This window comes from Schistocerca gregaria, chromosome 6 (genome assembly GCF_023897955.1).
Source record: "Schistocerca gregaria isolate iqSchGreg1 chromosome 6, iqSchGreg1.2, whole genome shotgun sequence".
Classification (NCBI taxonomy): Eukaryota; Metazoa; Arthropoda; class Insecta; order Orthoptera; family Acrididae; genus Schistocerca; species Schistocerca gregaria.
This window is the reverse complement of record NC_064925.1, coordinates 99683584-99701678: the sequence shown is the minus strand read 5'-3', so window position 1 is coordinate 99701678 and position 18095 is coordinate 99683584. Positions and strand designations below refer to the sequence as shown.

Below are 18095 nucleotides of genomic sequence, written 5' to 3'. Positions count from 1 at the left end.
CACAAACATATGACAGCTATGGAGGAGAACACTTGGCTAAAATTTTGTGACTATTGCACTCTTCGGGGCTGTATTTCGTCTGGAGCCGTTGCCGGCACATGAAGCATGAATTGAGGGGGGAGGAGGTGACGCTCTGAAACACATACACTATTTAAAAGATATACCAAAACCACAATTTTGAAGAAACGGCAATAAAATTTTGCACTATCCTTTACACGGAATCAACACATTTACTATTAAGTTCCTTGGAGTATCAACACTTGACCTTTTTGCGAAATTTGAAAATTATTTTAAAAAATTAAATATGTACCTTTTTCTCAGAAGCTATTCAAGAGATTTATACACAATTTTCTCTGTTTAACCTCTTTGCATACAGCAATCTTCTCTCATGTGGTTTTCTTGAATATATCGAATAGGAGAATTTTAAAAATTCTTTAATTATAATTCTTTAAATATAATATAAAATGCATGCACAATTCCAAGGACTTTGCCGCATATCTCAGCATACACTCAGAAATTCAAAATTTACTCGTGAGACAACATTTATTGGCTTTATAGAAATAAGTGTACAAAATTTCATAATTCTAACCTTCGCAGATAATGAGAAAAAACTTTCAACACAATTTTCAGAAAATGCAGTTTAACGTTGAACTTAACGTTTTTTCTTATATAACCTCTTCTTGTTGCCCCAGATTTGTACTCATTGTTCTATTTCCTTTCAAGGTTTCTCTCTTAGTTTCTTGTTTTCTGCCTTCTTTCCTATACCGGGTCTTCAACTGACTTTTCAGCTGTGGAGACGCGCTGTTAATTTTTTCTCAACATGTCTTCAGTGAAATTTCCTATATTAAAGTCCATTCTCTCTAATACCTTCATCCTTCCTACGAACCCACCACTCTATACACCCTTTGTGACCGTTGCATTATTGAATAATAAAATAATCGAACACTTGCGTAAATCTCCGTCATTAGCACAAGGGAAAACAAGACTTACTTCTTCATAAACAAAAAAGCTGATTTGTTATTATTTCTAAGATACGCAACACGGTCACAGATGATCTATAAAACCAAAGAGTAGCCTTCTAGACACATGCTTGAAAGTGATCCACAGGATCATTGTTCACCGACCTAGTACTGCAACGTTGCTCTAGAAAGTGGGTGCAGCAGGAATGTCGCACCACACATTTATCCCTGTCAAATCCATTGGCTACAATAGTGCAGATTAACATTTAGTTTGTATTAGGTGCAACAGAAATATTGTTCCTTAATGGGAACCTCACGTACGCATCTATGAATGTTCAGTTTCTTCATCATGCACAAGTGCTTCCATCTGTTGGGCATCATTGCAAAAATATCAATAAATGAATGTAGTAGTGCGGAGCAGCTTCTGACTGCCAGAATTCATGGAAGTTGTTTTGTTAGTTACACTCCTCTGTATAATTAAATATTATTATTATTGTTATTTTGCATGGTAATTATCGAATTATCAGTTTATTTATTACAATAGGGAATATTTCAAAATTACTTATTTTAGTCCATAAAAAGAAGCCAAATGTTCAAAGTATCTACTGAAAACGCCTGCTTTCATTGGTATGCATGATGTATCTAAAATCATTAAAAAATCAGAAAGTTAAATATATCTGCGAATCAGCAACTGTATAAATCTGAAGAGGTTGAAAAAATTTGCCAACCAGTTGCAAAACAAAGGTTGACCTAGGTTTCGATACTTCTAAAAAAACCTTCTGCGGAAGGAGTGGGCCCTAAAAATGCATATAACCAGTTACAAAAATTATTTTTACAAACATAAATAATAATAATACTAGAAAAACATTTAGGTTAGCATACTCACTTGTTACATCACATGGTGGTACAATAGATTAGCTGAAGCCGAGCGGCTCTTGTCATATATAAATGTATATTAGAAGAACTTGAATTTTACAAATATCTTTCTAAGAGAGACGGTAACATTTTGAACGATCAGTTGCAGTTCGAGACTAAGCACTTTCTTGATGGATTTAAACCGCTGCTCATGGTCACATAGCCGGCCGCTATGACCGAGCGTTTCTAGGCGCTTCAGTCTGGAACCGCACTGCTGCTACGGTCGCAGGTTCGAATCCTGCCTCGAGCATGGATGTGTGTGTTGTCCTTAGGCTAGTTAGGTTTAAGTAGTTTTAAGTTCTAGGGGAGTGATGACCCAATTCCCATAGTGCTCAGAGTCATTTGAAGCAATTTAAGAACGGCCAGATAAAACGTATTTTTCGATCTCCACAAATATCGGCGAATGTGACATTTTCCCCAAAATATTTGTTCTCTACTGTTGAGCTACTGACATTTCCTATCATCGGGTTTCATTTTTCGTGGCCTTATGAACACATGTTCCTATAGTAGATATTCCAAAACTAGTATTGGTACAGTTACGCAAAAGGTTTTCACTTTTACGTGACGATATAACTTTATTCATTTTGGCTTGTCCCCCACCCTTTCTGGTAACAGAAGTAATTTTTTTATAATAGTCATCTTCGGCACACTAAATCTACTTGCAAAATCATGTTGCAACATAAATGTTTTACAGATGATTGTATACTTAATGTGTACCTCTAAAATTATCGCGCATGCTTACACCAGTGTCAAATGCTGTTATTTAACACAAGCAAGGCGCCGTTCTTACGCGCATGTATTTAGCGTCGTCTGAAGCCCAATTTATCATGGCCGCTTGAGGCTATATATTTTTATAGTTGGTCTTTGTCTCTGACATGATGTACATTTAACTTAAGCAAATATTTTGTCCTACGACTCCTGTTATACTTTTATGCTGTCAAGGGCCTATATCAGTGGGCATTTACCAGCGGGCATTTATTCTGAAGTAAGTTAAATGTAATCTGGCTATTATCTACAGCCACAACAATGATAATTCTTGTTTTTATGGCAGTTTTATACAATCCTGGAAATGGAAAAAAGAACACACTGACACCGGTGTGTCAGACCCACCACACTTGCTCCGGACACAGCGAGAGAGCTGTACAAGCAATGATCACACGCACGGCACAGCGGACACACCAGGAACCGCGGTGTTGGCCGTCGAATGGCGCTAGCTGCGCAGCATTTGTGCACCGCCGCCGTCAGTGTCAGCCAGTTTGCCGTGGCATACGGAGCTCCATCGCAGTCTTTAACACTGGCAGCATGCCGCGACAGCGTGGACGTGAACCGTATGTGCAGTTGACGGACTTTGAGCGAGGGCGTATAGTGGGCATGCGGGAGGCCGGGTGGACGTACCGCCGAATTGCTCAACACGTGGGGCGTGAGGTCTCCACAGTACATCGATGTTGTCGCCAGTGGTCGGCGGAAGGTGCACGTGCCCGTCGACCTGGGACCGGACCGCAGCGACGCACGGATGCACGCCAAGACCGTAGAATCCTACGCAGTGCCGCAGGGGACCGCACCGCCACTTCCCAGCAAATTAGGGACACTGTTGCTCCTGGGGTTGGCGAGGACCATTCGCAACCGTCTCCATGAAGCTGGGCTACGGTCCCGCACACCGTTAGGCCGTCTTCCGCTCACGCCCCAACATCGTGCAGCCCGCCTCCAGTGGTGTCGCGACAGGCGTGAATGGAGGGACGAATGGAGACTTGTCGTCTTCAGCAATGAGAGCCGCTTCTGCCTTGGTGCCAATGATGGTCGTATGCGTGTTTGGCGCCGTGCAGGTGAGCGCCACAATCAGGACTGCATACGACCAAGGCGCACAGGGCCAACACCTGGCATCATAGTGTGGGGAGCGATCTCCTACACTGGCCGTACACCTCTGGTGATCATCGAGGGGACACTGAATAGTGCACGGTACATCCAAACCGTCATCGAACCCATCGTTCTACCATTCGTAGACCGGCAAGGGAACTTGCTGTTCCAACAGGACAATGCACGTCCGCATGTATCCCGTGCCACCCAACGTGCTCTAGAAGGTGTAAGTCAACTACCCTGGCCAGCAAGATCTCCGGATCTGTCCCCCATTGAGCATGTTTGGGACTGGATGAAGCGTCGTCTCACGCGGTCTGCACGTCCAGCACGAACGCTGGTCCAACTGAGGCGCCAGGTGGCAATGGCATGGCAAGCCGTTCCACAGGACTACATCCAGCATCTCTACGATCGTCTCCATGGGAGAATAGCAGCCTGCATTGCTGCGAAAGGTGGATATACACTGTACTAGTGCCGACATTGTGCATGCTCTGTTGCCTGTGTCTATGTGCCTGTGGTTCTGTCAGTGTGATCATGTGATGTATCTGACCCCAGGAATGTGTCAATAAAGTTTCCCCTTCCTGGGACAATGAATTCACGGTGTTCTTATTTCAATTTCCAGGAGTGTATATGACAGGAGCCGCTCGGCTCTAGCTAATCTAATGTACCATCATGTGATGTAACAAGTGAGTATGCTTACCTCAGAAATATTTTCCTATTATTAATATTTTGTTACGTGTGTAAAATAATTTTTGTAACTGGTTATATACATTTTTAGGGCGCACTCCTTCTGGATAAGGTATTTTTGGCGAACCCTGTTTCAAGGGCTAACAAACTTTTGTTTTGCAACTGGTTGGCTGATATTTTGAACCTCTTCTTATTAAAGTCACCTAAGAGAATTAGAGTATAAAGAAAAATTTCCTTCCTCCTGAAAAAATTTGGGTCTGAAAGGGTTAATTATTTTTATGGCACGTCGGATGCGATTTCATCGTTGCAACTTTGTGAGGGTATTATTCATGAGTTCTGGATGAGTTTCATGAACGTCCCCTCTTAAGGAAAGTGTACGAGCGGAGAAGAGACAAATGGAAAAACATTCTAGCGACCATGCGGTTTGCAGATGGGAAACCTCACTGATGTAAGCAACGTTGACCAAGGATGCATTTTTACATCCCTTCGCAGGGAACGAGCACCTCGAAAGCGGCGAAGCTGATCGGCTGTTAGCTTGTTGCTGATGTGAGCATGTGTGGAAAGTGGTTGAAAGACGGTGAAATCATCAACAGGCGCAAAGTGTTGGACGTCCATGGCTCATCACAGAGAACTTGGATGTCGGAAGCTTTCCCGCTTTGTAAAGTAAGACAGGTGGCAGTGTATGGATGATCTGACGGCAGGATGCAATGCTGAACCAAGGCGCAAGCGTTTCAGAACAAACTGTTCCTCGCTCATTGTTTAAATCGAGAGTCCGCAGCATTTTGTGTTCCCATGTTGACAGAATGACTTCGTCAGTGGACTTGAGATCATAGAGATTGGACAATGGATCAACGAAACGTTTCACCAGGTCGGATGACTCAAGTTTCTAGTTACACCAATTCGATGGTCACGTCCAGATACGCCGTCAACTAAGCGAACAGCTGCGGGAAACATGCACCGTGCCACGGGCGCAAGACAGTGGGAGCAGTGTTATTGCTGTGGAGGTACGTTGACCTGGTTTTCAATGGCACCTATGGCAGTAATAGAAGACAGTATTACAGCTGTGACTTTCGTGAACATCACTGCGAAGCTCCTGCATTCCTTCGTGCTTGATGCGTTCGCCGATGTTTACACCAAAGACAGAGGGATGGGGGGCCAAAGAGTGACCGGCTGGGTCGTCGGAACGTTTCTTATGTGTACAACTTTGGCTCATCAATGTATTTTTCGTTGAGTGACATTAATTATGACAACATAGCGCGATACTTTTCCCATCACGTACCGTAGTCTCCAGTATCGATCAGTCACAATTTGTCACTGTCAGCACCACTTTGTCCTTCGATATCCAGTCTTCATATCTTTCCCACTCGAGTCTAGTTTCAAAACTGTCTCTGCCAATAACCTACTTGTGCAGTACTACATTCCCTTTTACCCCGATCAAATTGCTGTTGTTGAATCTGTCACTACTACCCTGATCAAGTTGGTACTGCTGAATCTGTCACTACTTCCCAGGAGCATTATACTTTCACTGTAGCTATAAACCGCCACAGGTTGATTTACATGACTAGTTTCGCTCATTGGACGCGAGCATCCTCATGTATCATCGTCTTAGTCGCAACACGTTAGGGGTTGAAGGCGCGAACATCGGCTTCGTGTTGATGATGGTGTCGATCGGTGCCTTCAGCATCTAACTCACTGCCTACAGAGCAACGAACTTCCGCAGGTGCGTCTCATGAGCAAAACTAGTCAGATAAACGACATAACACATGTGACGTTTTTATCAGTACTTTGGCTACAGTTGTCTTTGTGTTCTCTGCAGAAACGCTTGCGTCTACAAAATTCTGCTTTTTGGTGCTTCAGTACCAAACAAACACGTCTTCTCCTGATCATTGGTCTCGTTCCCTTAATAGCGTCTGTAACATAGTGGTGGGTTTTCCCAACGCACACCCAAAACTGTCATAGAGGTCAGTCAGTTGAAAGTGATCACAGAGGTCGTCAAAATGGCCGCCAGTTAAGAGACATAATGTTAATAGATAGCCACAATTTGGCATCACAGTGAGACAAAATTATTTTATACACAGAGCGGCAGAGCTGAAAGGAGTGGCAGTTAAAAGTAGAGAGAAAATTATTTCTTATTATCGAGCGAAATGTATAATATAACCCAATTGTGGTACATTAGACACAGTACAAACTCTCGTCTTCCTTCATCATTTAGTCGTGACCTGTGGTCAGATGTCAAGCACTCTACTTAAATCAGAAGGTCACAACTAAAATAGGCCGGCCGGAGTGGCCGAGCGGTTCTAGGCGCTACAGTCTGGAACCGTGCGACCGCCACGGCCGCAGGTTCGAATCCTGCCACGGACATGGATGTGTGTGACGTCCTTAGTTAGGTTTAAGTAGTTCTAAGTTCTAGGGGACTGATGACCTCAGAAGTTAAATCCCATAGTGCTCAGAGCCATTTTTGAACAACTAAAATAAACGAGAATAATGTTCGTAGTACAGCTATCGAAGTACTAATGTTATGCACGCTGTATCTGAGAAACATCTGAGAAATTAGTAGAGATTCTCCAGCAGAAAGAGGTTCCTACTCAATGGTCTGAAGATGACCACAGTAGTGGTCGAAACCGGTCACCTAAATAAATAAATCGTGATCAAGACTGTTTTTAACAGAAAATATTAATATATTATTTGATTAAAGATACAGTATTGCTTACATTCAACGGCACTCGACAAGATGTCCGTCTACTCGCAACGAAGACAAGAGAAGAAGTGATAACGGTTAAAATAACACAAATGATAGCTCCTTTTTCAGCTGTCTGGTCCATTCTTGTTTCGAGTGCATTTTTTATTCTCTGCACTCGAAAATGATTCACAGAATTTTATATAATAATAATAATAATAGGGATGAGAGAAAACTATTTCTCGCCTGAGCGGTTATGATTCACAGAATTTTATATAATAATAATACGGACGAGAGAAAATTATTTCTCGCCTGAACGGTTAGTGTTCACTTATAATCTAATATTAAAATGTTTTTTTTTCTTTCGCTATCATTTCCAAGTTGTAATATTTCACTGGGGACGGTACAAGGCTTTTGACACTGTTTCTCACAAGCGTCTTATAAGCAAATTGCGTGCCTACGGAGTATCGTTTCACTTGTGAGACTGGAATCCTGATTTCATATCAGGAAGATAACGGTTTGTAGTAACTGACGGAATGTCATCGAGTAACAAGAAGCAAATACTGGCGTTCTCCAAGGAAGTGTTGTGGGCCCTCTGTTGTTCCTGATCTACAAAACCGGGTTAGGACAAAATATGAGCAGCCCCCTTAGATTGGTTGGAGCTGATGCTGTCATTTACCGTTTTGTAAGGTGATGATTTGATCAAAGCGAATTGCACAATGACTTATACGAGGTATCTGTATCGTGTGAAAAGTGTAAATGACACAAAATAACTAAAAGTGTGAAGTTATTGCAAGGGATCAACGACTTTATACGTATTGAGAACAATATATCTTTGCCTCACGCAGGCTGCAGTAGGTACCATCGGTAGTCGAGTGCCAGAGGCTAGTCAGTGTTGAGACTCTGAGCTAATAAGTTGTTGGCTGCTAAGCGAGAAGGGCGGAATTCGGCAGGACGGCCGACCGCGTTTACAGTTATTTAGTGGCTGTGTGTGTCACACAAAGCCGTGGGTCTGACCTCCAGCAAATACGTAAATGGCGTTAATTGAGTGATTTGCCTGATGTGCTTAAGTGTTCATTTGTGCACCGTGATTACGCGACAATCGCGCCGGACATCCACGATTTGGACTGCCGTGAGGACTACATTCAGCGCCACGTGAAGAATATTGACGTGTGAAGGCATTAACAGGTGACCTGTGATGAGTTAACCGTTATTACTTTACCAGACGAAGGGAGTAACTGCACCATTCGCATTAACAGGCGACCTGTGATGAGTTAACCGCTATTACTTTACCAGACGAAGGGAGTAACTGCACCGTTCGCGGTTTTTAGACAAAAGGTATAGAACATTAACCATAAAGTATGTATCGATTATTCCTACCTGACATCCTAGTTAGCTTTGTTGGATTTGATACGAAACAACTCCCGTGCAAATATTAACCAATCACCGTTTATCAGTTGCATATGGTCAAACTAATTTAAACTGTTAGGCTATAATCCACTAGTCAATAATGGTGGGTTTAATAGGGAGAGTTTCATCATCCACATGAGTACTGAAAGGAATCTGCTGAAGAATAAATTACACAAATTTAAAAGCTCTCAATTTAGTTAAATTGCACAATTCAAGTGACTCTAAGCACTATGGCACTTAACTTCTGAGGCCATCAGTCCCCCAGACTTAGAAATACTTAAACCTAACTAACCTAAGAACATCACACACATCCATCCCCGAGCCAGGATTCGAACCTGCGACCGTAGCAGCCGTGTCGTTCCGGCCTGAAGTGCTTCGAACCGATCGGCCATAGCGGCCGGCTGAGAATTACAATTAACAACAACTTAAACTGGAACGATCACATAGATGATGATGTGAGGAAGGTGAACTAAAGGCTGCGTTTTGTAGGTAGAACACTTAGAAAATGTATTAGGTCTACTAAAAAGACTGCCCACACTACCATGGTCCGTCCTCTTCTGGAGTACTGCTGCGCGGTATGGGATCTGTATCAGACAGGATTGACGGAGGACGCTGAAAAATTTCAAAAAAAGGCCACCTCGTTTTGTACTATCGCGAAATTGGAGAGAGAGAGAGAGACAGACAGACAGACAGACAGACAGACAGAGAGTCATAGATGTGATAAGCGACTTCGAGTGGTAATCATTAAAACAAAGGCGTTCTTGCAACATCTTTTCACGAAATTTCGATCACTAACTTCCTCCTTTGAATGAGAAAATATTTTGTTGACACCCAACCACGTAGGGAGAAACGATCATCATAACAAGAAAAATCAGTGCTTTTCTTTCTGTATTGTCATTTTGAAACCTCATACAAGGTAGGCCGGCAGCGGCAGAACTATGCCACTCTTCGGCCACAGATAAGACATTCAGTATAAGAGGAGACATAAAAAAAAAGAAACAAACACAGTGGATAAACCACAGTAGACAGACAAAATTAAAATACATGAAGTCGTTCACATGTGCAATGTCCAAATAAAAAACGTTCAGCACTCAGACACGAACACAGACGACAGAAATGACACACGTGAACGATGGAGCACAAGCGACGAAACACTGAATCAGTAACACGATGGCACACACAAACACTAGGCGATGATCTCCAGCACACGAATGTTCACTGTTTGTGTATGGTTGGCTCAAATGGCTCTGAGCACTATGCGACTTAACTTCTGAGGTCATTAGTCGCCTAGAACTTAGAACTAATTAAACCTAACTAACCTAAGGACATCACACACATCCATGCCCGAGGCTGGATTCGAACCTGCGACCGTAGCGGTCGCTCGGTTGCAGACTGTAGCGCCCAGAAAGGCACAGCCACTCCGGCCGGCGTTTGTGCATGAGTCTGGGGATCTGCCAAAGGGGAAAAGGTGGGGGAGGAGGGAGAGGGGCGGGTGTTGATGCCAATGGCAGAGGAGAGGGGAGGGGGAGGACAGAATGTAGGGGGTAGGGAAGCCTGGGGGAGAGGAGGGAGGGGAGAAGGGAGGAGGGAGAGAAGGGAAAGAGGGTGTGCTTGGGAGAAAACACAGTGGGTGGATGGGGAGGATCAAAGTTGGTAGGAGGGGTAGATGGAGGGATGAGGGCATCATCAGGGAGGGGGAGTTGGCAGAAGCCACCTTGGGCGAGGGTATGTAGAGTGGAGAGATGGAGAGCAGGTGGGATGTGGGTAAACAGGTGTGGCAGTGGAAGGGAGTGGAAGAGGATGGGAGAGACAAGCGGGTAAGGGGGATGAAGTTTGCGGGAGGTGTAGAGGATCCATATCCATTCGAGGAAGAAGAGGTAGGCCGGGAATGGGATGAGGTCATACAGGATCCGCATTGGGGAGGGGAGACAGATACGATATACAAGGCGGAGCACATGGCGTTGTAGGATTTGAAGGGATTTGTAAAAGGTAGGAGGGACGGAGGTCCAGGTGGGATGGGCGTAGCAGAGGATAGGGCGGATGAGGGATTTATAGGTGTGGAGGATAGTGGAGGGGTGCAGACCCCATGTGCAGCTGGAAACAAGCTTGAGGAGATGGAGTCGGGAGCATGCAGAAATCAGTACTCACAACAAAAACATTTGTGTGTTCGGTTTTCCAGCACACTTTCCGAGATCCGAACGATAGAGAAATAGTTTGGTGGTCTGACGAATCCTCTGAAGATGTCTGGAGGTAGAGGAGTGCAAGAGGCGCCGTACAGCGCCAGACAAACAGCCAGAAATACTAAGGTATCTACCTGTATTATGGCTCCCCATCGTTGTTCAACATTGCGACAGCAGTGCGACTGGGGCGTCCAGCGGCCTCCTGTAGAAGCTCCTATTACAAGATGCACCTAAACCATAACCCTATGGACCAGCATCCCAAGCTGGCACATCTGTAAGTACATACTGGTTCACGCAGAATATATCTGGCGCACACGCGCAGTAGACGGTAATAACGCGGGAAACGCAAACAGAACTGTCTGATCTCTTGTAAAGTCGTTCGTTCTACCACGCGAAGCACAAGGGGCGCTGTGTGACATATTGGAATGTTATTCGTTAAAAATATTTATGTGAGCTGAAGGATCCTATTTAATACGAAATTGCTTTTCATCATTGTTTATTAAGTGATTGCTATTCTCTTATGTAGGTTACTACTGTTCTGAATTATAGATTCTACAGTTAGTTTTATATTATGGCACTTGCTTACACAGGATAAGTATTTATAAATTTACTTTTAACTGGCAGTTTGCACATGGAGGACCCACTGCACACGCCCCACGTCATTATAATCCCCTGCTGACATGAGGTTGTCTCCATACCAGTACATGTTCATCCGCTCAATACAATCTGAAAACAGACTCATCCGACCAGGAAACATGTTTCCAGTCATTAACCGTCCAATGTCGGCACTGACGGGCCCAGTCGAGGCGTAAAGTTTTCTGTCGTGCAGTCATCAAGGATATACTAGTGGGCCTTGGGCTCCGAAAGCTCATATCGCTGATATTTCATTTGAATGGTTCGCCCGCTGACACGTGTTGATGGACTAGCAATGAAATCTGCAACAGTTTGCAGAAGTTGAACGATTCTCTTCAGTCGTTATTGGTCCCGTTCTTGCAGGATCTTTTTCCGGCCGCAGCGCTGCCGGAGGTTTGATGTTTTACCGAATTCCTGATATTCACGGTACATTCGTGAAACTGACGTGGGAGAAAGTCCCCACTTCGTCGCTTCCTTGGAGATACTGTGTCCACATCTTGGTAACCTGCCATTGTAGTAGCAGTAACCGATGTAACAAATGCGCCAGACGCTTGTCTTATATAGTCGTTGCCGACCGCAGCGCCGTGTTCTCCCTGTCTAGACATATCTGTATTCGTACACGTATGCTTATACTAGTTTCTTTGGCGCTTCAGTGTATAATGGGAGATGTGAGAGGAAAAAAGGAGCTACGGCGACAGAAATAAGGGCTACAGTCCTGGTCCAGCACAAATTTTCATGTGTCACTATCGAGTGGTAAATCTGTACCTGATACAGATGACTAGAAATTCGCAGTCAGCGTAATAATTTTGAAATTAATTTCGTACGGCTGTGGATCGACATCAGTGTCTGTTCATTTAGACATGCATGCTAGTTTCTACGAAATTGGTGTTTTAGGTACTTTACGCTACGTATTCAACATCAAATAAATATTAATAGGAGAAACATGTGAAGCACGGCGACAATAGACTTACATGGCAAGGTCACAAATTTCGAACTGTCTATTAGTCGTTGAAAACAGTACTGCATTAGTGTCTCTGATACTGGTTGTCTTCTCCACAGGAGCTGAAGAAATTCATGGACAAATTCAACGACGCTGGGCTCTTCCTGTGCGAGCAGTTAGCAGAAAGCAAAGGAGCAGAAATTGAACTGTCCCACTCACTCGTTCACACTACATTCCGTTCGGCTATAGCCACTATTTTCGATCTTGACCTGAACTCGATCTTTCCAGATCGGGAGCGGCAGTCTGAAGTGGTTGATCTATGGATTGATTTCGGAAAAGCTTTATCGGTAAGTTGATGAAATATCCTTTGACTTATATTTAAATTTTCCATCACTGACGGAACAGCGGGATTGCAGTCATTCAACGATAAAATGAACGTAAGAATGAATTTTCCTCAGACTGCTTCTTTCACTTTGTTTTACAATGATGTATTCCGAAGATTTCAGCCTCATCTTTTGATGTACCCATTGACATTATATAATTACAGTATTACTGTAACACACAGAATACGTGAGACAATTGTACTGCTTATTGTCTATACGTTAACAACTGGGGCTTTTATAACACGACGTTTCCCTGTTTAATCATATGGTATTGACTTTGCTTCTGCACAAAAACCCGTTACAATGCTGCAGTATTCCACATACGCTGTGGTGTTTGCCAATTTAAGGCATAAACTAACTGGTAACACCGTTACATGATGCTTTACATAACTACATTGGACTATATCATTGTATTATTTTTCCTAGCGCATGACTATATGAAATTGAAAATTTAAGTACATTTCTGACTTTAACGTCAGAACATTAGATAAACTCACGAATAGATCAAACGATTTGTTAACACACATTCAACAAATAATGGAATTATTTCATGTATGCACTGGTTTATTGTTTCATGTGAACGGTAACGTCTGAAGATCAAACTAGAATCCTCGAAACTGAATCCGACAGCATAAAAATTTAAAGCCAGTTAATTACAGTTTCGGGCAAATTAATTCTTACTCTTGGCGTTACGACTTGTTTACGCCCGAATATTTTGGTAGCTTTCGTATCATTTGTCGAATTTTCTAACAATGCATTGGCTCAGTCAGTGCCTCTGTTGCACGGAACACCTACCTTTTTTCTTTTGAATGCTTTCTGCTAGGAAAAGACGGTAGCACGTAACGATAAAAAGAATTCCTGGTAACGTGACAACTGCAAGTGCCAAGAGCAGTTTAAAACGCGATTGCAACCAGCACACTTCATTTGTGACTGATTCTCGTCTTATGCCTGTACGAGTGGAACGTATTTGTTCGTTGCAGAACTCTTCATGTCCTGGGAGTCTCCATACAGCTTCTGGATCATTATCTACTTATAGAATCAGACAGGGGCCAAGTTTTAGAATTTTGGAAGTAATTATATTTTCCGAAACAATTTACACAGCCCAACAATGCCGACTTCGCCTCTGAAAACCGAACCACTACTACCGCTGACATGCCCTCAACCACGCCGCTTTTGCGGTAATGTTACATTATTAATTTCTTACTTTTAATGAAAATACACTGACAGTTTACTTAATTAATAAAGTTTGTGTTGAGAATATCATTGGCAGTTTCCAAAGGTCTTTACGGCACAATAATTTCATAAATCCATCGAGGTTCCGATTCTCAGTTATGTAAACAATAACAATTACAGGAATATGAGTATGAGTTATTGTGGCATTACGGTGAACTAAACGATCCTAGTACTTTCTTTGATATCGTATATTTACTATGTTCTTGTTAGCTATTCATTTTTATCTAGAAAGTTATAGAAATGAATATTCTGATCTTTGTACTTTTTAATTACAAGTTTCAACAGTATAAATGTATTACTGCATCATACACTTACGTATATGCCGCAAAAGTTGACTCCTGTGAGTTAACCCAACACGCAGGATGAATATTGTAATCCCTGGTTGGAATACGTATAGGTAGTTCCGTTTTATCCAACCCCATTCCGTTAAATTTCAAGCTCATAATGTAAACTTTTGCCAACTCGACGTAATGCTGCCCTTATGGTCTTTATTGTGAACATTGATATGATTCAGCTCTTCTTGCCAGTCTATCTTGCGCACGTCTGTTCATCTCTGCATAAACCGTTTGAAGCTGCACTCTATAGTTAAACCTTTGTCTTCCTGTACAATTCACCCCGACCCCATTCTCAAACACTTTTCTCCATAAACAAATTTCCGAGCAACCGGAGCCATACACTGATAAGCCAAAACAATTTGATCACTGCCCACCGCGACGTTGGATGCCACGTGGTGGCGTTGTTGGAACGTGACGCCGTAACAAGAGTTTAAGAGGGGCAGACACGAACGGGGGATCACTCTACCGAAGATATGGGCTCCAAATGGGGAAATCCATTGAGGTAAACGACTTTGACAAAGAGCAGATCATTATTATGCAGTTCCTGTGAACTAGTACCTCGAAAACGGCTAAACTGGTCGAATGTTCACGTGCTTCTCTCATGAGCATCTACCGGAAGACGTAGAAGGAAAGTAAGGCTACTACTAGGTGCTAACGGTTGGACCTCCACGACTCGTCACAGAACATGGGTTTGGGAGACTTATCTGGTCTGTAAAGTAGAACAGATTGTGATCTGTTACATTTTTGACGAAAGAGCACAGTGCTGGCGAACCCACAAGTGTTTCGGAGCACACGTGTCGTCGGAAACTGTTGAACCTGGAACTTCACAGAGGACCACCCCTACGTGTTCACCTCTCCCTCTGCAATTACCTCCTTGAGATCCAAATAGGTTACTGATCTGCTATCTTTTTCCGATGAAGAGATCATTACTACATTTCTTTCAGTTGCATGCTACATGAGAGCCGAAAGTAATCTAGATCTGCTCACCTTTCCTAAAGGAGAAACCAAAAGACAAAGATGAATAAGCAAGAGATTAGAAACTGTAACATTCAGTAATAGTAAGTGTGAAATGCTGAAACATAATCCCATGATTAAAACTGGTCAGTGATGAAACCAAATTGCAAAAGAACCGAATAGTTGAAAACGACACAAAGTAGTATGTCTATGTCTCTTATTTTCCACGTGTGGTGCTCTACACTCATTAGCAGAGGATTTACAGTAACTACATGAACAGTTTATAAAAACTTCAATATGAATATCATTAGATTGCTTAAAGCTGGACACATCACTAAAAAAGAAAAAAGTCAGTGCCATAAAAGAGGAGTTGTTGAACATTTTATAGTAGTTAACTGAGCTATATCACAGCGAGTTATTAAAGAATGAATCAATAAAATGAGGTGTTTAACTATTGATGTACTATGTAGGTTGACACTTACCTAAAAGATAACAGCGTCCAATCCTTTTTACAGTGTTATTTATTTATTTAAAAAGCACCTTTACCGGTTTCGAACCGACCGGTTCATCTTCTACGTCTGCATCTACATTTACATGATTACTCTGCAATTCACATTTAAGTGCTTGGCAGAGCGTTCATCGAACCATAATCATACTATCTCTCTACCATTCCACTCCCGAACAGCGCGCGTGTTATGCGAACACCTAGACCTTTCTGTTCTAGCTCTGATTTCTCTTATTTTATTTTTGGGTTGGGCTCAACAAAATATTTTCGCATTCGGAAGAGAAAGTTGGTGACTGAAATTTCGTAAATAGATCTCGCCGCGACGAAAAACGTCTTTGCTTTAATAACTTTCATCCCAACTCGCGTATCATATCTGCCACACTCACTCCCCTATTACGTGATAATACAAAACGAGCTGCCCTTTTTTGCACCCTTTCCATGTCCACCGTCAATCCCACCTGGTAAAGATACCACACCGCGCAGCAATATTCTAACAGAGGATGAACGAGTGTAGTGTAAGCTGTCTCTTTAGTGGACTTGTTGCATCTTCTAAGTGTCCTGCCAATGAAACGCAACCTTTGGCTCGCCTTCCCCACAATATTATCTATGTGGTCTTTCCAACTGAAGTTGTTCATAATTGTAACACCCAGGTACTTAGTTGAACTGACAGCTTTGGGAATTGCACTATTTATCGAGTAATCGAATTCCAGCGGATTTCTTTTGGAACTCATGTGGATCACCTCACACTTTTCGTTATTTAGCGTCAACTGCCACCTGACACACCATACAGCAATCTTTTCTAAATCGCTATGCAACTGATACTGGTCTTCGGATGACCATACTAGATGGTAAATTACAGCATCATCTGCGAACAACCTAAGAGAACTGCTCAGATTGTCACCCAGGTCATTTATATAGATCAGGAACAGCAGAGGTCTCAGGACGCATCCCTGGGGAACACCTGATATCACTTCAGTTTTACTCGATGATTTGCCGTCTATTACTACGAACTGCGACCTTCCTGACAGGAAATTACGAATCCAGTCGCACAACTGAGACGATACCCCATAGCTCCACAGCTTGATTACAAGTCGCTTGTGAGGAACGGTGTCAAAAGCTTTCCGGAAATCTAGAAATACGGAATCAACTTGAGATCCCCTGTCGATAGCGGCCATTACTTCGTGCGAATAAAGAGCTAGCTGCGTTGCACAAGAGCGATGTTTTCTGAAGCCATGCTGATTATGTGTCAATAGATCGTTCCCTTGGAGGTGATTCATAATGTATGAATACAGTATATGCTCCAAAACCCTACTGCAAACCGACGTCAATGATATAGGTCTGTAGTTAAATGGATTACTCCTACTACCCTTCTTGAACACTGGTGCGACCTGCGCAATTTTCCAATCTGTAGGTACAGATCTATCGGTGAGCGAGCGGTTGTATATGAGTGCTAAGTAGGGAGCTATAGTTTCACGTAATCTGAAAGGAACCTAATCGGTATACAATCTGGACCTGAAGACTTGCCCGTATCAAGCGATTTGAGTTGCTTCGCAATCCCTAAGGTATCTACTTCTAAGAAACTCATGCTAGCAGATGTTCGTGTTTTAAATTCTGGAATATTCCATTCGTCTTCCCTGGTGAAGGAATTTCGGAAAACTGCGTTCAATTACTCCGCTTTAGCGGCACAGTCATCGGTAACAGTAACATCGGCACTGCGCAGCGAAGGTATTGACTGCGTCTTTCCGCTTGTGTACTTTACATACATCCAGAATTGCTTCGGATTTTCTACCAAAATTCGAGAAAACGTTTCGTTGTGGAACCTATTAAAGGTATCTCGCATTGAAGTCCGTGCCAAATTTCGCGCGTCTGTAAATTTTAGCCAATCTTCGGGATTTCGCCCTCTACTGAACTTCGCATGCTTTTTCCGTTGCCTCAGCAACAGCGTTCGGACCTGTTTTGTGTACCATGGGGGATCAGTTCCATCTCTTACCAATTTATGAGGTATGAATCTCTCAATTCCTGTTGCTATTATATCTTTGAATTTGAGTCAGAACTCGTCTACATTTGCATAGTCAGTTCGGAAGGAATGGAGATTGTCTCTTAGGAAGGCTTCTAGTGACACTTTATCCGCTTTTTTACATAAAATTATTTTGCGTTTGTTTCTGGTGGATTTGGAAGAAATGGTATCGAGCCTAGCTACAACGACCTTGTGATCACCAATCCCTGTATCAGTCATGATGCTCTCTATTAGCTCTGGATTGTTTGTGGTTAAGAGGTCAAGGAGGTTTTCTCAACCATTTACAATTCGCGTGGGTTCGTGGACTAACTGCTCGAAATAATTTTCGGAGGAAGCATTTAGGACAATCTCGGAAGATGTTTTCTGCCTACCACCGGTTTTGAGCAAGTATTTTTTCCTACATATCGAGGGAAGGT

General features: G+C 42.8%; 1 protein-coding gene across 1 annotated transcript in view; it reads left to right on the top strand.

Annotated features, from left to right (window-relative positions):
• Positions 1-18095, top strand: part of LOC126278086 (cytochrome P450 4g1-like) — a 104619-nt gene that overhangs the window by 48768 nt on the left and 37756 nt on the right. Inside the window, exon 3 of the mRNA XM_049977930.1 lies at positions 12372-12599. Within this exon, the coding sequence (XP_049833887.1) occupies positions 12372-12599 (228 nt within the window). The remainder of the gene's footprint in view (positions 1-12371; positions 12600-18095) is intronic.